The 23,029-nt window shown below is 35.4% G+C and overlaps 1 protein-coding gene across 1 annotated transcript in view; it reads right to left on the bottom strand.

Moving 5' to 3' along the window:
- LOC131846248 (sodium-independent sulfate anion transporter-like) overlaps positions 1-23,029 on the bottom strand; it is an 87,142-nt gene that overhangs the window by 42,581 nt on the left and 21,532 nt on the right. Inside the window, exon 2 of the mRNA XM_059195510.1 lies at positions 3,264-3,458. Within this exon, the coding sequence (XP_059051493.1) occupies positions 3,264-3,458 (195 nt within the window). The remainder of the gene's footprint in view (positions 1-3,263; positions 3,459-23,029) is intronic.

The following is a 23,029-nucleotide window of genomic DNA, read 5'->3' on the forward strand; positions in this document are numbered from 1 at the left end:
CCTACCAATAAAAGGCCCGTCAAAATCGGTCCAGCCATTTCAGAGATTAGCCGGAACAAATAGACAGACAGACAAGAATTGTAAAAAATGTTATTTTGGTGTTCTTCTCATATCGAAATCATTCCGAACTGATAGTAGATTTGACATGTCCTAAGAGTCTGTAATAGACCTACATGAATAAAGATATTTTGATTTTTTTTGAAGTTGCAGATCTTTTTATTACTTACAAATTTGACTTTTCCGGAAATTGAGTTAAACAGTTTTTTGTCCTTAAAACTCACCCCTTCCGCTTCTCTACTTCTTTAATTATTTTCCTTTCTTTTTTGTTATATTATTCTTACTCTTTATTATATATTTATAATGTCTAATATGTATGTATTTACAAAAAAAAAAATATCTATGTATATGTATCAGTTATCTAGTACCCATAACACATGCTCTAGCTTAACTTGGGTCTAAATGGCGCTGTGTGAATTGTCCTGAATAAAAAAAAAAAGAAAAAAATATATACATAATATTATAAATGCGAAAGTAACTCTGTCTGTCTGTCTCGCTTTCACGCCAAAACTACTGAACCGATTTAAATGAAATTTGGTACACAGATAGTCTAGACCCTGAGAAAAAACATAGGCTACTTTTTAATGTGAAAAAAGGGTTGTAAGTGGTTCCCCTATCTACCACTTTATACTGTATAGATGCAAGGTTGTATGGAAGAATAGTCATTTTGAAATTAGAAACTTTCAACTTATTTTTTAGGCTGTTGATTGTATAGTATGGAATTCTATATGGAAATTTATGGGACACAGTCACCTAGATACATAAAATAATAATTGCATTTAATAATGCCTAGTAAGACAAATTCAATATTGTCTACTAGGCACTGCTGTATCTAAACTGTGTCACCCCACCTTACATTATCCTATTTCTATTTAGTATATAAGATCATTATTTCTATGTACATATTGTCAGTTTATCATCATATGTAATATACATCGTCTCGACCAGCAACCTCTTATTATTTACCCGCAAAAAAATTCATCATTTTTGAAGCTAGAATGATGTTTTTTTTTGTTATTTAGCTTTTATAATGTTAGATAATTAATTAATTATTTGGTCACTATATTACGCGGACGAAATCGCGGGTACAACTAGTTACTTACATACATATTTTTCCAATGGGTATCATAGTACTATAATTTTATTTCGCTTTTTACCATTTTAAAACAGTAGGGAACAAAAGGGTAGACGGTAGGGGGAAAAATTAAAAATATAATGTAAAAATCCTGACGTTCATAAGCGGCTAAAATGTCCTACCTGAATAAGTGCTTTCACTTTTGCGGCACATAAAGTCACCTACATTTCTTTTATTAATTCGTGTTTTTTCTGTATTTCAGAAGGAAAAATTAAAAATATAATATAATAAACTTGACGTTCATAAGCGGCTAAAATGTCCTACCTGAATAAGTGCTACCTTTTCACTTTTGCGGCACATAAAGTCACCTACATTTCTTTTATTAATTCGTGTTTTTTCTGTATCTCACGTATGTTATGTGTCTGTAATTGTGAATAAAGAATTTATCTATCTATCTAACTATTAAATGATTTTTGAATTTGAATTTAACAAAAAAAATGCTTCAGCTGATCTGTAATTACTTACTTTGAATTTCAAATTATCTTTACACATTTGTATTTAACGACCTGTATTTTAATTGTTAATAGGTACTTGTGACTAGGATTTTTTCGTCTTCAATTTTATCTGGCATGCAGACCGACAGACAATGGTAGCAATTAGAGATAAGTGTTACTTTGTACAGTTTTGCTGCAGGAGTAACAGTAATTGTTTATTGCGTAAGATTTTCGTGAGACAGGACGGTTAATTCGTAGTTAATATCTATACATATATACGTATAAATAAAATTGGAGTGTCAGTGATTAAATATTTATTTTTTTTATCTTTTTATCATTTTTTGACTTATATTGTGTATCTATCAATTATTTAATATTGAAATAATCGCTTTTTACCACATGCATATGAATATAAATACGGTACATACACCAAAATAACATTTTTACAATTTTTGTCTGTCTGTTTGTTCCGGCTAATCTCTGAAATTGCTGGACCGATTTTGACGGGACTTTGTTTGGCAGGTAGCTGATGTAATAAGGAGTAACTTAGGCTACTTTTATTTTAGAAAGAAAAACAAAGTTCAATTCCACGCGGACGAAGTCGCGTGTACAGCTAGTATGTAGAATATATTTACTCAACAAAACAATTTACAATTAGCATATTTATAAAAACTTTAATTTGTAAAACCTGTTTGTTACTCGCGTGCCTTTTTAACATAATCATTACATATACATCGTATAAAACAAAGTCGCTGTCGCTGTCTGTCCGTCCCTATGTATGCTTAAATCTTTAAAACTACGCAACGGATTTTGAAGCGATTTTTTTAAATAGATAAAGTGATTAAAGAGGATGGTTTATATGTATAAAACATGTACACCCGTGCAAAGCCAGGGTGGGTAGCTAGTCTCGTATATATACAGTTTAAAATCCATTGATTTTCAAAATATTACGTACATAATCTAATTCAGCAATAATAACATGTCATGATCTGTTGGGGCGATGAACTTTTGAAAAGGTAATAGGATGGTATTTTCCGTCCTTCCCTAAAAAGAGGCACAATCACCACCCTCATGAAGAACAGCGTGTACAGGATTCCTTAATTCGGGCCACTGGCTGGCACGATATTTCGTACATTCAAATACTTATATTTTTACACGAATATTATGTTTGTTACCATATTTTATTATTCCTCATTCCTCTTGCCTTCTGTTACTATATATAGTTTGTTTCGACATATAATATACTGTTATACATTCATATTGCGCCTTCAATTACCTTATAATATGTATTTATATACCATTGTTAGCTGCACCAACTTGGGACATATAATATACCAGTCCTGAGAAATAGAAATAGAAAATCAACCCTACACACAGTCTCACACTCAGGGTCTCAAATTATATCACTTTTTTTTAATCTTAGTAATATTATGTTCCAAAATTCAAAATATCTTTATTCATGTAGGTCTATTACAGACTCTTATGATATGTCAAATCTACCGTCAATTCGGAATGATTTCGAGATGAGAAGAATTGATAAGAAACTCAGCTCGTATTTTTTTTTATAATACGAGCTGAAATTCTTGTCAGTTCCCGCCTGTAAAATAGTCTAGCTACTATAAGAAGATCAGGCTTACCAGCAATAATATCCGATATTCCATTCCTAAAGGAGTATTTAGGCAGCCATGAAAGTATGGGGACACGCCTCAGTAGCGACTTGGTGGAGCAGCACGCGCGCGCCCGCCTCGCTGCGTCTCGTCGCCATCCGCTTCCGCTACTGCTCTCGCTGTCCGCTTTTGATGGGAACCCACCTCCGTATGGTCCATTTGTAGCTGTTAACACAAGGGATTTATTAGTCTAAAGTAATAATAACCTTTATCACTAAAGGCATAATGATTAGAATTGTTGTTTTCATTAGTAGCTTCAAATTATTCATTAGTATCTTCTAAATAAGCGTGTGTTCTGGCCTCTTTCTATCCGCTTTTAGTGGGAACATACCTCCATTTGTAGTTGTAATACACGGAAATTATTAGTCTAAAGTAATAATATTCTTTAATACTAAAGGCATAAAGGTTAGAATTGTGGTTTTAATTAATAGCTTCGAATTAGATAACCCTGTGTGTTCTGGTCTCTATATCCGCTTTTGATGGGAACATACCCCCGTATGATCCATTTGTAGCTGTAATACACACATACTATATCTTGTCCCGTTGCTTGCAATAAATACCATGTATATATTATTTATTATTAAAATAATACTATGAATATTTTTTTTATTCGCAAGGGATGAACAGAAAAAATAATCAAATAAATCGAATATAGAGTAATCATAAAATAAATTAATCGTTTTCAACTAAAACTCTATAAACCACACTACTGTTGGCAAAATGCCCGATCTCATTTGGTGGAAGTCATTGTAATTAAAAGAAGAAAAAACATCCAAAGTAATAGAAGGAGAGAGAAATAAAAAACATCAAATCAAAAATATATTTTTACATGTAGGATATTTTAGTTTTTGGACATTTGTTCCCTACCGTCCAGTTCAGTATACACATGCAATTGAGAAGAACAGCCAAAAAACTCAACTGAGCTTCTTTTTTTTAAAACTCGACTCTACATGTACGTTTGTCATTCGAGTAATCTTTAGTGTGTAACAGGCTTTGCTCAATAAATTTATTTATTTAAACTATAATCCATATACATATATCTTATATATAAAATTCTCGTGTCACAGTTTTCGTTCCCATACTCCTCCGAAACGGCTTGACTGATTCTCAAGAAATTTTGTGAGCGTTTTGAGTAGGTCTGAGAATCGGCCAACATCTATTTTCATCCCCCTAAATGTTAGGGGTAGTCTACCCCTAAATTTTTTATTTTTATTTTTAGGCAAAACAACATTAGCCAGGACAGCTAGTATACTGTATATACATATTTGGATTAAATAATTAAATGCAGGATAAATATGATTCTAAAAATGTTTTGAATTTCGAAATGAAAACATTGTTAACATTTGTTATATTTGTTATGCATGCATATGCAACAGTGCAAATTCGATGCGCATTGGTTGGTATATCACTGCGTGGAAAGCTCAACAATTGTAACATTGTTTCTAAAAGACGTCATTATCGGAGCGTCATTACATCGTTCGTTGTGGGGTCAACGGAGGATTCCGTTGTTTAGGTAAGTATCTACTGGTATACGGCAGCTGTCAACACCCCACACACACTGAGACAGACAGACACATTGTGATTGTATCGCACTTGTCTTACGTTCACTGACACTTGTACATATATATATTTTAGTCACTGTACCCGCGCCTTCGTCCACATGGAATTTATTATTATTATTATAACACTTTATTGCACCAACATATAAAGGACATGAACAAATTAAAAACAAAAAAAAAAACTAAGTACAAAAGGCGGTCTTATCGCTAATGCGATCTCTTACAGACTACCTTTGGAAAGAGAGTATTTACAAAAAAAAATAGAGTAAGTGGCGCATTAGTGGAAACATAATTATTTAACTTTTTTTTCTAAAATATAAGTAGCTTAAGTTACTTCTTATTACATCAGCTACCTGCCAATAATAAGACTGATTTTGACGGGACTAAGGAAAATAATATTAAAGAAAAACAGAGTTTTTAAATTAATTTTTTTTAAATTCAAATTCAAATCCAAATCCAAATTCAGTTTCAAATACAATTCAAATCAAATTGAAACCTTCCACGTCAACTTCAATCAAAATGTCTTTCTGAATATTATTATTCATGTATTTGCGAACTTATTTTGATATATTGCGATAAAACCGTTCACAGCAAGGTTTAATTTAAAATTTACTGGACTAAACAGCAGATAATGAAAAAAATGAAAAGAATCTGTTTTGTGCAGATTGTTTTCCTCTACAACTTTTATTTGAAACATTTCGTTATATTTCTTATCGTTATCGAGTTATATTGAAAAATTGGGTTTTTCAACCCTATTTTTAATTTTTTCATCTCTCTCCCGTCAATTTAAATCAAAAATTTCTTTCGGAATATTATTCACGTATTTGCGACTTATTTTTATATATTGCGTCAAAACTGGGTGTGCCCAGTTTTGACGCAATATATAAAATGAGGTTTAATTCAAAATTTTCTTGGACTATTAGTCCCAAGATAAGCAGAGATTGTGTTATGGATACTAGACAACTGACATAAATACTCAGATATTTTTTTTGCAAATACATAAATAACATTGACGGCCTCGGTGGTCTAGCGGTTTAGCACACCGCCTTACTTCCGATGGTCGCGGGTTCGATTCCTCGCACGGCACAAACATTTGTATTCATGAGTACGATTGTTTGTATCGGTCTGGGTATTTTCTATGTATAATATGTATGTATTTACGAAAAAAAAATACATATCTATGTATTTGTATCAGTTGTCTAGTACCCATAACACAAGCTTTAGGTAGCTTAATTTGGGTCTAGATGGCACTGTGTGAATTGTCCTGAGATTATTATAGATTATTATTATTCATAGAAAACACCCAGACAGATACAAACATACTTAGGAATACAAACGTTTGTAGCGTGAGAGGAATCGAACTGGTAGTAAAGAGTGCTAAACGGCGTGCTAAACCAGTGACGCCGTCACAATATTTCGGGAAATTGTATAATGACACTTATGATGAGCAAAATAAGAGTTAATTTCGTGTACCATTTATATTAGAATTTAGAAATTTATACAAGTGTTTGCAGTGACGGTCATTCCACATTCGCACAATACGCAAAATAGCTATTATGTGTCAAAAACAAAGGAGACATTGTTTACAAACTGAATGACAATCAAGATATATTTATAATAATATAATAATTATAATGAACCCTGAAATCGTTGACAGGTGTGAAATATCTGTGGTACAAGATGGAAATGATTTTTTTTTCGGACTACTCTAATGCTGTTGGCCGCAGCTGGCCTTTACAGCTTCACCGGACGATAGGGGGCGAGTGCAGATGGCACTCCAAATACGCGGAAGGACTTATGGAGTAGCTGAAAGCCAACTCCCGCCTGACGGATACGACTTTAGTCTGAGGGCACCACTAGGGGTTCGAACCTCGGCTCAGGCCGTCGTAATATCGATCCCCGTTTGAATTGGAGGATCGTTCGGAGGGGCGACCATGGTCGCTGGTGTGGAGTGCCCGGTTGATTGCGCGATATGGTGTGTTGGGGGTCGTCGTCTTCCCCGGCGAGGACGGTGTCGTGTGTGTGTAAATGAGTGATCGGGGTGGGTAAATTAATTTTTATCATATTTTTTTTTTATTTTATCAACTCACTAGCTCTTAACCGCGGCTTCGCTCGCATAACTTAATTACTGACTGCCAGATGGCGCTGAAGTAGAAAAAGTTTTTTTTTAAGTAAAATGTATCCTATGTAATGAACATATGAATGGTACGTCAATTCGTATTTTTAAATATTTATATTATTATACTTTAAATATTGTCATTTTGTTGCTATGGTTTTGTTATTGGTTATTCCTCTTGCCTTTTGCTACCACACATAATTTTGTTACGACATATATTTTTAAAATATACTATTATACATTCATATTGCGCCTTTAATTACCACCATCGTTGACTGCACTGACCCCAGCGCCCTACTCACAGTCCCACACATGTATATTCGCTAGTCGCTTATGACTTGACGAGTACTATGTTAGTGAACAGTGAACGGGAAATGTTATTATCACTATCGTTTTGTTACAAGTACAATGGACACCGAGTCCAACCGATTTGTTTACAAACACCGCTATTAGGCTGATCGGGACGAAACCAAATCTTTTTTGAGGCTATTATGTTATTCTGACGACCTCGCTGGTCTAGCGGTATAGGACAGCGCTTTTCTTCCAATGGTTGCGAATTCGATTCTGGCACGAATTCTTTTGGTGCGCGCGTATCTGAATGACATCCTACAATATAGACGACCTCGGTGGTCTAGTGGTTTAGCATACCGCTGTGCGCGTGATGGTCGCGGGTTCGATTCCTCGCACGGTACAAAGATTTGTATTCCTGAGTATGTTTGTATCGGTCTGGATGTTTTCTATGTATTATGTACTTACAAAAAAATGTATCTAAGTAAGTATTTATATCAGTTGTGTACTCATAACACAAGCTCTGCTTACCGTGGGACTAGATGGCGCTATGTTAATTGTTTAGGGTTTTTTTTAATATTAAATGTACTACAAATATTTTTTTTTCGGACTACTCTAATGCTGTTGGCCGCAGCTGGCCTTTACAGCTTCACCGGATGATAAGGGGCGAGTGCAGATGGCACTCCAAACCAAAGGAAGGACTTATGGAGCGGCTGAAGGCCAACTCCCGCCTGACTGATACGACTTTAGACTGAGGATACCACTAGGGATCGAATCTCGGCTCAGGCCGTCGTAATTTCGATCCCCGTTTGAATTGGACGGGGGATCGATCGGAAGGGGATTACAGGTATTAAGATTTTCTGTATGTGTACATTGTTTAATTACATATATATATATATATATATATGTTTAATTTTATGACTTGCATAAGTGACTGAAAATGATTGAATTATTTTAACATTTACTTTAATTTATTTTGATATATAATAATAATAATAATAATAATCTCAGAACAATTCACACAGTGCCATCTAGTCCCAAGTTAAGCTAGCTAAAGCTTGTGTTATGGGTACTAGATAACTGATACAGATACATAGATAATTTTTTTTTCGTAAATACATACATATTATACAAGAGAAAACATCCAGACCGATACAAACAATCATACTCATGAGTACAAATGTTTGTGCCGTGCGAGGAATCGAAGCCGCGACCATCGGACGTAAAGCGGTGTGCTAGACCGCTAGACCACCGAGGTCGTCGTATAATACATTAAAGAAATATAATAATAATAATTTTCCATTTACATGTTAAAAATCAGTTTTCTTTGTAAATATTCGAACGGAAAACACTGAGATCGATCAACACTTTAATATAATTAATAGCTATATATAATTAACATGTAGTTTACAACAAACTGCCAGTCTGTACTCAATTTGCCAGAAAAAAGATTCAAACGTCTTATAAAATGTTTTCTGTGTAAAAAAGCTTATTATAAATTTGAAGAATTTATAAATGATAATATTTTTTTTGTAGAAAATATCTAACTCAAAATTCATAGCGCTGACAACATTATCTGATTGAACAGAAATTAAGTGCGTTGCGATTTCTATGTTGATTGTCGCATGCCTAATCCTTGTTAATGTAAATCTACTTAAATCAACATTTATTTAAAAGAGCAACACACAAGTTTCTTGCTCATTCTTCTTGTGATGAGCCTGCGTTCCGAATGAGTGGTAGAATCAAAATATGACTATTCAAAAGTAAAATAAATGTAAGTATACAAAAATGCTTATATTAAATTTATTTGAATAAAGATTATTTTTATTTATAAAAAAAATCTAGTAGTTTTTAATGATGTTCTTTTGTAAACAGATATATGAAATAGAAATCTAAATATATATAACTCAAAGGTGACTGACATAGTGATCTATCAACGCACAGCCCAAACCACTGGACGGATCGGGCTGAAATTTGTCATGCAGGTAGATGTTATGATGTAGGCATCCGCTAAGAAAGAATTTTGATTAATTCTAGCACCGAGGGCTAAAAGTAGGGGATGAAAGTTTGTATGAAACTTTGTCAATTTTAAATCGATCGGGCTGAGACTTTGCATGCATAAATCTACTATGACGTGGGGTGCCTAAGAAAGGATTTTGATAAATTCCACCCCTAAGGGGACAAATTAACGCGAGCGAAGCCGCGGGCAAAAGCTAGTCATTCATATAAGAAAAGGCAGCCAGAGAAGAAATAGAGTTTACTCAATGATTTTCACTGGATCGAGTAATGATCTCATCTCGGAACCGGAAACCATTAATACATCGACTAAGATCAGATTAACGGAAAGTAAACCTGACCTACACGTTTAGCATAGCGAAAGTACCAGCCGTACAGACAACAGAACAGTTCGTTTTTTGTTTTATTTAGTTTTTTTTCGGTGTCGAGACTTTTGGTCCGTGGGGTCTTAGCGCTATAAGACTTTTCAAAGAAATAACGAAAAGGGTAGTCGACATCACAGAAGACCGAAGAGCTGGCAGCTACCTCGGACAAAGAATTAGTCTAGCCATTCAAAGAGGGAACGCTGCCAGTATCTTCGGAACGTTGCCTAAAGGGACCCCTTTTAATAATATATTTTAGTCATCACATTATATATTTTTTTAAGCTTTTTAATTTTAGGTTCTTAGTTGTACAATTAGGTTATGTAAATAAATTTAAATTGTAGAGTAACATTTTGATGTTGTATTGGTAAATTTACAATTGTATTGGTAAATTTACGGAAATTATATATTATAATAATCAATTAATCTGAACACGAGAATATTAAAACAAAATGTTTCAAAAAGATTTCAACCTATAGGTTCGTTTATATATTTACATACATTAACGTGGGTATTTCTTTTAATTTGTCTACATTTTTTGTATTACAATGATTGTGTGTAATATGCATAAGGCCCATCTGATGTGTCTTTTACTTCTGTAAATAGTACTTGCCCTTTACTACCTTTCTGCTATTGGAAATTAGGGTTTAGGGCCGTATGCTAGTTTATCATCACCGAATATAATCTATACATATAAATAAAATTGGAGTGTCTGTTTGTAATATTGAAATAACCGTTTATGATCTATGATTATAAATACGGTACAAACACCAAAATATATATTTTACCATTTTCTGTCTGTCTGTCTGTCTGTTTGTTCCGGTTAATCTGTGAAACGGCTGGACCGATTTTGACGGGACTTTTTTTCGCAGGTAGCTGATGTAATAAGGAGTGACTTAGGCTATTTTCATTTTAGAAAAATAAAGTTAAATTCCACGCGGACAAAGTCGCGGGAACAGCTACTATATATTATATATATATTTAGAAAAAACCCCATGCTGTAGTTTCTATGGAAATCGTAAGTGTTCTATATAAGCTTTAAAGTTAAATAAGTTAGACATAAGAGTATTCCATGAAATATTGTCAGAACCTGCTTCCGATGCAGCAAAGTTGTTGTTCTGGACGGTATCGTATTAGTTTAAGTTTTTTAAGTTGATTTTTATTTTATTTTTGTTATTTAGTACAGGTACATTTTGTGTACAAAACTCCAAAAAAAAAAAAATTAAATAGAAAAAAAAAGAAAGTGACATTTTCTTGATACAATATTTTATTTCAAAACCGTTTATAACAGTAGGTAGTTAGAAAGTCCCCTCTACGATCGAACCTATCCTCAGAGTAAACTCGTATCCGTCAGGCGGGAGTTGGCCTACAGCCACTCCACAAGTCCTTCCTTTGGTTTGGGAACCTATCCTCAGACTAAAGGCAGGCGGGAGTTGGCCTTCAGCCGCTCCACAAGTCCTTCCGCGAGTTTGGAGTGCCATCTGCACTCGGCCCTTATCGTCCGGTGAAGCTGTAAAGGCCAGCTGCGGCCAACAGCATTGAGTAGTCCTAATAAAGAATCCTGAGAAGGATGAGGAGAGGAAAACTTAGTGTTTCTCTTTTTTGGTGACAAAAACAATATTTTTGTGTCTGTCTGTACTTACACTCATACATCATTTGCGACACGTGCGACGCCAGCTTTCTACTGAGTGCTCGTTTAAACACCATGGAGACGAATTCATTTGGTGCACGCGTATCGGAATGACATCCTATATAGCCGGCCTCGGTGGTCTAGTGGTTTAGGTCACCGATGTACACCTGATGGTCGCGGGTTCGAATCCTCGCACGGTACAAACATTATTCTTGAGTTGATTTGTATCGATCTGGGTGTTTTCTATGTATATTATGTATTTATTTACAAACAAATCGATGTATTTATATAAGTACCCATAATACCAGCTCTACTTAACTTGGGACTAGATGGCGCTGTAGGAATTGTTCTAAGATATTTTGGACCGTTTTCACTAATTCTTTTGTTTGTTATTTTAGTAGAAAGTTGTTATGAAAAAAAAATATTTTTTTTTAAAATTTTTTTTGTACATTATTATAGCAAGTTATCTATACATATAAATAAAATTGGAGTGTCTGTTTGTAATATTGAAATAACCGTTTCTTACTACATGTATATGAATATAAATACGGTACATACACCAAAATATCATTTTTTACAATTTTTGTCTGTCTGTCTGTCAGAACAAACAAACAAACTACCCATTTCAGAGATTATCCAGAACTGTCAGAACAAACAGTTCTGGATAATCTCTGAAATGGGTAGACCGATTTTGATGGGACTTTATCTGGCAGGTAGCTGATGTAATAAGGAGTAACTTATACTACTTTTATTTTAGAAAAATAAAGTCAAATTTCACGTGAACGCAGTCGCGGGAACAGCTAGTATATATATATTGTTTTCCAGACGAGACATAAGTGAGGTAAATATTTTCTTAAGGCTGGAGACACAGTGAGCCTGGCGGAACAGTATTTTTTTTTCATGGACGATAATGGAATGATGCACCCGCCTGCGCTAACGGTTTACGCTGGCGGGGCACCAGTGGAGGATGATAAGATGAACATGAGGTCAGATCAGTCAGCCCATCGTGACAAATTCATCAGGAATTTATCACGATGGTTTCCAGGGGGACACGCGTGGATGTCAACCTAACATGGTACATTGCTAGCAATAAGATCATCAGTCCACTAGCAATCCCCTTCATGATTACTTATTAGTTTATTACTACATGACATTTATTACTACATGATATACATACAATTTATTACTACATGACACATCACAGATATCCCGTTATCAACCGATACTAAGGTGCCATTTGTATACGTTGGTCAGTTAGCCCATCGTGACAAATTCACCAAGAGTTTATCACGATGGTTTCCAGAGAGAACCACGTAGACATGGTACATTGCTAGCAATAAGATCATCAGTCCACTAGCAATCCCCTTCATGATTACTTATTAGTTTATTACTACATGACATTTATTACTACATGATATACATACAATTTATTACTACATGACACATCACAGATATCCCGTTATCAACCGATACTAAGGTGCCATTTGTATACGTTGGTCAGTTAGCCCATCGTGACAAATTCATCAGGAATTTATCACGATGGTTTCCAGGGGGACACGCGTGGATGTCAACCTAACATGGTACATTGCTAGCAATAAGATCATCAGTCCACTAGCAATCCCCTTCATGATTACTTATTAGTTTATTACTACATGACATTTATTACTACATGATATACATACAATTTATTACTACATGACACATCACAGATATCCCGTTATCAACCGATACTAAGGTGCCATTTGTATACGTTGGTCAGTTAGCCCATCGTGACAAATTCATCAGGAATTTATCACGATGGTTTCCAGGGGGAACCGCGTGGAGGTCAATCTGACATGGTACATTGGTTGTATTGGGGGCGGAACAGTATTACGAGTATGATAATAATACTTGACTTGATCCAATGTCGCATGTATGTATGTATGTATGTATGTATGTATGGTAGTCGCAGTGTGGTAGGGTTGCCAACAGCAAATTTAAAAAACCAGGACAATTCAGATTAAAAATAGAACGCAATAAGAGAATTGCAATACTTAAATTATTAAGTAGTTAAACTTCAATTAAATAAAATAATTATATCTATACATATAAATAAAATTGGAGTGTATGTTTGTAATATTGAACTAAAATAAAAATAGCCCAAGTTACTCCCTATTACATTAGCTATCTGCTAAAAAAAGTCCCGTCAAAATCGGTCTACCAATTTCAGAGATTAGCCGGAACAAACAAACAGACAGACAAAAATTGTAAAATATGTTATTTTGGTGTATGTACCGTATTTATATTCATATGCATGTAGTATAAAACGGTTATTTCAATATTACAAACAGACACTGCAATTTTATTTATATGTATAGATATATAGATAGTACATGTACTATCGTGGTAGTGCGAAGTCGGGGTCGGTGGCTAGTACTGAATGTTAGCACAAATTTAGTGCTAACACAAGATAATAGTTAGATGCAGGTCATGGATGCAGAGGTCTGCATTGCATGACACGCGTCGGTGCCCAGTTACGGTCGCGTGGTCGCGGACACGCATCACTGCAGCCCAGTCGCGTCATCACTGCATTGTTACTTCACTTTATGAACACCATATGTTCTTTTCACGTAACCATAACAAACTGAAAGGTTTTGATAAATTCCAGAAGCGATAAATTAACGCGAGCGAAGCCGCGTGCAAAAGCTAGTTTCTATAATAGTAGTACGATATGTTACAGCGTTATCTGGTATCAAGTTAAGCAGAATTTGTGATATATGTATGTTTGGTTATATTTGTCGACCAATTGCAACATTTTAATTTTTACCTATTTGTCACTGGAAGAAGGTAGTATCTATGATACAGGCTCGGCCTAGTATAGATGCTACTGGTAAATTATATGTATGATGCGTATTTAACAAAAATGTAATAGTTTATAAGGAGAATAACTGTAACTACTTAAATTGGTATCAATAAAATATATTATTATTATTATTATATATATATATAATTGCTATCTATATATCTTTGAATGACAGTGTTCTGCTCCTTCCTTTCTTCAAGAAAAGAGCATATTCCTTTTTAAAAGGCCGACAACGTACTTGCAATACCCATGGTGTTGCGGGTGCTCATGAGCGGCGGTAATCACTTACCATCAGGTGAGCCGCATGCTCGTTTGTCCCCTATGTTATAAAATATATATATATATATATATATATATTTACATAAATAAATTTTCGTTCGTATTTTTATAAAGACCTTACATGGCGAGCCCGTAGATAACGAGTACACCAGAATGCAGTCCTACCAGTCGGCAAAAACTCAATGTGTCAACGGATATTTTGAAAAAACTTGCCAGCTTCAATTCACCTATAAAATAGTAATGTATATGATTTTTTAACAGTGATGTCATTGTTTAATTGCTGTTTTAACAGGTTTAAATATATTCTCAATAAAAAAAATACAAATTACTCCAACACCGATCAAATAATCATAATAAAAAATAGTTAGTTTAGGATTTCGGTTTTTTACAAAGTTATATAAAACTTTGTATATTACGTTGCATGCCTATAAATAATTGTACATTTAGACCCTAACACTTTACATGTAATAAATAGGATGATAGTAACAATTGTTGGTGATCCTAAATAAATAAAAAATAAAAAAAAGTGTAATCTGATATTTACAAAGAGCCATCTAGTCCCGAGCTAAGCAGAACTTGTGTTGGTTACTAGATAATCTAGTAACCAACAGTAGTTGGCTACTTGACGACCTCGGTGGTCTAGCGGTCTAGTACACCGCTTTACGACCGATCGCGGGTTCGATTCCTCGCACGGCACAAATATGTATTCATGAGTATGATTGTTTGTATCGGTTGGGTGTTTTCTATGTATAATATGTACGTATTTACAAAAAAAATCTATGTATATGTATCAGTTATCTAGTACCCATAACACAAGCTTTAGCTAGCTTAACTTGGGTCTAGATGGCGCTGTGTGAATTGTCCTGAGATTACTATTACAATCACGCAAAAGAGTCACCTCCGATTGATCCCCCGTTCAATTCAAACAATTATCGATATTACGACCTGAGCCGAGGTTCGAACCCCTAGCGGTGCCCCCAGACTAAAGTCGTATCCGTCAGGCGGGAGTTGGCCTTCAGCCGCTCCATAAGTCCTTCCTTGGTTTGGAGTGCCATCTGCAAATTATATCACAGCCGAGGAGGACTTTTAACACTCGTTCCCTATCGTCCGGTGAAGCTGTAAAGGCCAGCTGCGGCCAACAGCATTAGAGTAGTCGGAAAAAAAAAACCAAGAGTGAAAAAAAAAAATGAGTAAAATACAATCACTCATGTTTGCGCGCGCTGGCCCTCCCGCGCTAAATCGCGCGCGATCCTGATATCGCGTCAAAGAACGTGTCGTATAAAGGTAGCTTTTAAACATAGGTATCCATTGTTTAATATGACTTTTGAATAAGCAATCAATCTTTTAATATCCACAGCCACCGTTAACAATCAACATAATTACAAACCGTGAATAAACGATTCACGTACCTACTTCTTATAGCACACTTATAGTTGTATAATGCACTATCTTTTGCCCGCGGCTTCGCTCCCGTTAATTTATCCCCTTAGGAGTAGAATTTATGAAAATCCTTTCTTAGGGGATGCCTACGTCATAGTAGCTTTATGCATGCAAAGTCTCAGCCCGATCGGTTTGAAATTGACAAAGTTTCATACAAACTTTCATCCCCTATTTTATCCCCTTGGGGGTAGAATTCATCAAAATCCTTTCTTAGCGGATGCCTACGTCATAACATCTACCTGCATGCCAAATTTCAGCCCGATCCATCCAGTGGTTTGGGCTGTGCGTTGATAGATCACTACGTCAGTCACCTTTGAGTTATGTATATTTAGATTTGTGGAATGCAAGTACCAAAGAGCGATTTATACAACTTAAATGGCAAACAAACTGCCGTCCCACCTGCTGGTGAGTGGTAACCGTCGCTTATATTTATAAACAGTACTACGTACATCATGTTATCATGTGATACCTTTAATACCGTCATTGCATTACCATTCTAAGGGATTAAGATTTTTTTTTCGGACTACTCTAATGCTGTTAGCCACAGCTGGCCTTTACAGCTTCACCGGACGATAGGCGAGTGCAGATGGCACTCCAAACCCGCGGAAGGTCTTATGGAGCGGCTGAAGGCCAACTCCTGCCTGACGGATACGACTTTAGTCTGAGGGCACCACTAGGGGTTCGAATCTCGGCGCAGGTCGTAATATCGATCCCCGTTTGAATTGGACGGGGGATCGATCGAAGGGGATTCAATGTCATTAATTTTATTCTTATATATCATTGGACGACGTGATACCACATGATAACGTGATGTCTCACGTTATCATGTGATACCTTTAATACCGTTAATGCATTACCATTCTAAAGGATTAAGATGTTTTTTTTTCGGACTACTCTAATACTGTTGGCCGCAGCTGGCCTTTACAGCTTCACCGGACGATAGACGAAAGATGACTAAGATGTAATTCATCTTATCCCCTAATGTTACTATCCTACTTAAACTAACAACCGAAACGAAGTTTCCAAAGCAAGCTGCTTGGGTTTAAAAACATATATAATAATATATATAATATGAAATACTATTAATATTATATATGACGACCTCGGTGGTCTAGCGGTCTAGCACACCGCTTTACGATCGATGGTCGCGGGATCGATTCCTCGCACGGTACAAACATTTGTATTCATGAGTATGATTGTTTGTATCGGTCTGGGTGTTTTCTATGTATAATATGTATGTATTTACAAAAAAAAATATCTATGTATATGTATCAGTTATCTAGTACCCATAACACAAGCTTTAACTAGCTTAACTTGGGTCTAGATGGCGCCGTGTGACAAGCGAGCATGCGGCTCACCTGATGGTAAGTGATTACCGCCGCCCATGAGCACCCGCAACACCATGGGAATTGCAAGTACGTTGTCGGCCTTTTAAAAAGGAATATGCTCTTTTCTTGAAGGTTTCAATATAGTATCGGTTCGGAAATACCATTGCTGGAAGGTGATTCCATAATGTGGTTGTGCGAGGCAAAAAGTTTCTAGAAAACCTCACTGTGGAAGACCGCCATTCATCCAGATGATCAGGATGCTATTATTATTTATATTATATTAAATCTCATCCATTCAACCAATCTATTCTATTCATTATCATTAACTAAACAAACAAATAGACAATTAAAATCTATTCATTATTACCTGTGCTGTTACTAACAATGGAATTAAATTATGACTTAGTTTTTGTTGTAAACATTATTATGTAGTTACCTAGATCTGTACAAATAAACGTTAGAATAGAATAGAATAGAATAGAAAATCATTTATTCAAATAAACATAATTGAAGCACTTTTGAATAGTCAACATTTTTTTAAATCTACCGCTTATTCGGAAAGCTGTCTCATCACAAGAAGAATAATCAAGAAACTTGTGTGTTGCTCTTTTAAACAATCCTTGTAAGTTCACATTTTACAAGTCGAAACGTGTGAATACAAACTACTAACCAGCACTAATTTATTTAGGCTCAAATATAAAAACACAATAAGATTAAATCAGTCGTAGTGATAAGAGCAGTCGTAATTAAAATTATGACTTAGTTTTTGTTTTAAACATTATTATGCTGTTACCTAGATCTATACAAAATACAAATAAATGGTGCAACGCCACGTCAGGATGGGCTGTGTCGCCTGGCTTTGTCTCGGGAGAAATGGACCGTCACAATGGCCTTTGTTGCGAAATTTACAGAGAGACGTCAGGTGGCCGCAGGTATATGAACTTTTGCATAACTGTATTCCATTATGTTTATAGTAGCCTAGTACAATTATTGCGCAAAAATGTAAACTATATACTTACTCATACATACAAATAATAATAATCTCAGGACAATTCATACAGCGCCATCTAGAACACAAGTTAAGCTAGCTACAGCTTGTGTTATGGGTACTAGGCAATTGATACTAATAAATAGATTTTTTTTCGTAATTACATACACATTATACATACAAACAATCATACTCATGAATAAAAATGTTTGTGCCGTGCGAGGAATCGAACCCGCGACCATCGGACGTAAAACGATGTGCTAGACCGCTAGATAATAAGGCCGTCGAATATATAATATTGAAGTGTCTGTTTGTAATATTGAAATAACCGTTTTTAACTACTTACTATTCATATGCATGAACATCTTATATATAAAATTCTCGTGTCACAGTTTTCGTTCCCATACTCCTCCGAAACGGTTTGACCGATTCTCATAAAATTTTGTGAGCGTATTGAGTAGGTCTGAGAATCGGCCAACATCTTTTTTCACTAAATGTTAAGGGTAGTACTTTTATGCAAAACAACGTTTGAATATAAATGTACCAAATTAACATTTTTTGCCATTTTTGTCTATCTGTCTGTCTGTTTGTTCCGGCTAATCTCTGAAAATTTTTAAATAAAGAAAAATGTAATAATTTGAAATATTGAAAACTCTATTATTTATTTTGCAAAATTATTAGTTAGAGAAATTTATTTGCAAATAAATAAAATATCGTAAATTCTTCTACAGTCGTATGTTTAATATTTCTCTCGTCATCCAGTAATTAGTTTAACTACGTAATAATATTTAACTGCCACCATTTATAACTGTAAATAATGTTGAATAGCATGTTTCATACAATATTAAACGCTCGGTCTGATATCACTACATTCCTAGTCAGTGATTCTCGAGGCATTGCATTTTATGCATAAAATATTTTCTTTAACAAACTCAGCGCCAGACCCTAAGTGACCGTTTACAAAAAAATACAAATTTTTGTAAAGTCACCGATTCCCAGACAAAAATGCGACAGACCTGTTTTTTTTTCGGACTAATCTAATGCTGTTGGCCGTAACTGGCCTTTACAGCTTCACCGGACGATAGGGGGCGAGTGCAGATGGCACTCCAAACCAAAGGAAGGACTTATGGAGCAGCTGAAGGCCAACTCCTGCCTGACGGATACGACTTTATCTGAGGGCACCACTAGGGGTTCAAACCTCGGCTCGTAATTTCGATCCCCGTTTGAATTGGACGGGGGATCGATCGGAGGGGCGCCCGGGGGCGCCGGTGTGGAGCGCCCGGTTGAATGCGCGATATTGTATGTTTGAGGTCGTCGTCTTCGCCGGCGAGGACGGCGTCGTGTGTGTGTGTAGAAGTGTGGTCGAGGGCGGAACACGTGGGCCCATGGGGAGGTTACCTGCCGTTATGGGGTCGTCGGGGTCAATGAGAACGTGCCTCGGGCGACGTTGTCGCGTATGTCGGATATTACTCCTCGGTACGTAGTCGACCGCACTGACTATAAGCGGGTTAGGATGGGATTGGGCAGAGTCGAAGTAGCGTCTAGTTTGTAAGTGCCATACTTGGTTATAGTTTGTTTTTTTAGTCCCGGAGACTATTCTTGTAATAGATGTATCCCATCAAAAACAAATGTGAAATGATAGCCGAGTTTGATATTATCTATATGAGGTGAGATCTAAATGGGTGCCAAGTTCAATGGTCTGTCCTGAAATGTATTTATAACAATATAAAATATAATTTCTTCTTATAACTTAGGATAATATACTGTAGCCTAAGGTCTAACTTGGCCAGTTCTCATCAGAGTGAGTCTCAAAATTTGACAGGTTTATGTGAAAGAGTTTTTGAGTTATGAGGGGGTCAAAAGTGGCTCCAAATGGTTCGTGTAAATATACACACGGTGCTGCTAGCCAGTTACTTGAAACTCGGCTTGACACGCTACCGCGTGTCTAGATAGAGAATGTGTTCCAAAAGCATACACGGTTTATTCATTAGAAAGATGTCTATACTTTTGTATACAGTGTTCCAGACACTGTGTGACAAAAAGATACACAGGGCGCCTAAGGTGTTAATACTGTAAATACAACGTGTACACATAAGGGACGCATTACATTGTCAAATATGTATATTGCATCTGATATGGAATTAGGATAGTAACGAAAATTAATATCACCTCTAATATTATTATGACATTGTATATGAGTTGATGTTTTTTGGAATTGACGTTGTTGACGGTGGTATAGTGTTTTTGCACATCGCATTACTTCCGATGATCGCAGGTTCGATTCCTGGCACGGTGCAAATATTGTATTTTTTTTTAATTTATTTATTTTAGGCCACAACGGTAACTCTCCCTCCATATCATGATCCGTGTGTGTATGTGTGTGTGTGTTCTTAATATCTAATATTATATATTCATTAAAAACATAGTATAAAACAAAGTCGATTTCGCTGTCTGTTCCTATGTTTGCTTAAATATTTAAAACTACGCAACGGATTTTGAAGCGGTTATTTCTTTAATAGATAGAGTGATTCAAGAGGAAGGTTTATATGTTTAATACATGTACACCCGTGCGAAGCCGGGGCGTATAGCTAGTGTTCTATAAACAAATGTTGTAAAAACAATACTACATCGCTAGGAAGCGCCAGTTGGTTGGCTGCCTTGAGATCGCAATTAGAGAACTAAAAAAACTTAATTACCCTTTCAAACCGCCCGCGACACTCAGGAAATTGTCACTGTTGAAGAAATTGCTGCTGATATCATGATTAGTGATGATATCATATATTGTATCACCGTACCACCCGCCATAAACTAAAATACCATCCTAATCAAAGCCTATTACTCACTAACGATTATTTGAATGACGAGCGTGCATGCCAATAGTTGTTCATGCACGGGATTTTCATTTAATGTTAGACATATAAATACCTATTATAAATAAACTGGCTTTTAAAAAAAAAGTAATTCAATTGAGTTTCTTGCCAGTTCTTCTCAATTGGATCTATATACCGAACTGGACGGTAGAGGAAAAAAAAATATAATGTAAAACTTGACTTACATAAGCGACTAAAATGTCCTACAAGAATAAATGATTTTTTAATTTGAATTTGATCATCTGGATGAATGGCGGTCCTCCACAGTGCGGTTTTCTAGAAACTTTTTGCCGCGCACAACCACATTGTGGAATCACCTTCCAGCAATGGTATTTCCGAACCGATACGATATTGAAACCTTCAGAAATGAATATAATATACTATATGATGACTCCTTCTTTATCATGTTATAATGTGCCCGCGGTTTGTTTACTTATTATATGTTGTAAACAAACCGTATTTATAAGCTACTTTAATATCTATACCTACAATTCCGTAGCCTATATGCGATTCCCATTCATATATCCCTCTTGTATGACTGTATTTCTATATATTATCTCCTTATTATTTGTGTACTATCTCTATTTTAGCGAAATGTATAGAAATAAAAATAATCTTTATTCAAATTAACTCATTACAAGCACTATTGAATAGTCATATTTTGATTCTACCACGCATTCGGAATGCAGATTCATCACAAGAAGAATGAGCAAGAAACTTGTTTGTTGCCCTTTTTATTTCATTTATTTCGTATATGTATCCATACTATGTTAATGAACAACTTATAAAATATGTTAGTAAATTACAATTTTATTCATTCAATTCATATATTTATGCCTATTTCCACGTCCAGAAGCACGGGGTCCGCAGCAGTGCAGCGATGTCCAGTGTCTCTGGAGCGGATAGTCCGACATATTAGATATGGTGTTTAGGAGGCTGTTTGCGCTCCCCCGAATTCTACACATCAGTGATGCAGTTCTATTTCGCATTATGACTTCAAAACCTTCTATCCGCGCTGCTGCAAATATCTCTGATGCGCTGCAGAACCAAGGGAGCCCAAACAACATCCTAAACCCTTTATTATATTGTACGCGAAGAGCGTTGTATGCCCTCTGCGTATACTTAAACCACAGGCTGCACGTGTAAAACGACTGATAATAGAAATAGAAATAATCTTTATTCAAATAAACTCATTACAAGCACTTTTGAATAGTCATATTTTGATTCTACCACTCATTCGGAATGCAGATTCATCACAAGAAGAATGAGCAAGAAACTTGTGTGTTGCTCTTTTTAATAGATTTTTTTTTATATAAATAATTACAGTATAACAAGTAAGAGGCATGCAATAATCAACATAGTAATCGCTACGTACTCCTTATTAGTGTAATCAGATAATATTGTCAGTGCTATGGATTTTATGTTTTTCTATAAAAACATTATTATCGTTAAAGAATTCTTCAACTTTATAGTAAGCTTTTTTGCAAAGGAACTGTTTTATTTGACATTTAAAACTATTTTCTGGTAGATTTATAACAGACTCTGGTATGTTATTGTAAAACCTTACGCAATTGCCATAAAACGAATTACTAACTTTAGTTAAACGACATACAGGTAAAATCAGTTTGTTATTGTTACGTAAGCATTTATTAGTATAATCACTAACTCTTTTGAAATTGTCTATATTCTTCCTGGCATACATTTATTTTCAGTTTTCGATATAATTTCCCTTTGGTATTTCTAAATGAGCGGTAGATTAAATAAAACTATGATTATTCAAAAGTGCTTAAAATTAAGTTTATTTGAATAAATTATGGAAAATATTCATATTTTCTATATTTCTATTCATTTTACCATATGATTTCTCTGTGGCGATATTGAATGGTTAGCGGTTTGACTTTAACACGTCGAAGGACTTGAGAAATCTTTGTCACATTGAGAACGGCATTTTTTTATTGTTAATCTTATATATAAAATTCTCGTGTCACAGTTTTCGTTCCCATACTCCTCCGAAACGT

This window comes from Achroia grisella, unplaced genomic scaffold, assembly GCF_030625045.1.
Source record: "Achroia grisella isolate CSIRO2021 unplaced genomic scaffold, CSIRO_AGI_Agris_v1 utg509, whole genome shotgun sequence".
Lineage (NCBI taxonomy): Eukaryota > Metazoa > Arthropoda > Insecta > Lepidoptera > Pyralidae > Achroia > Achroia grisella.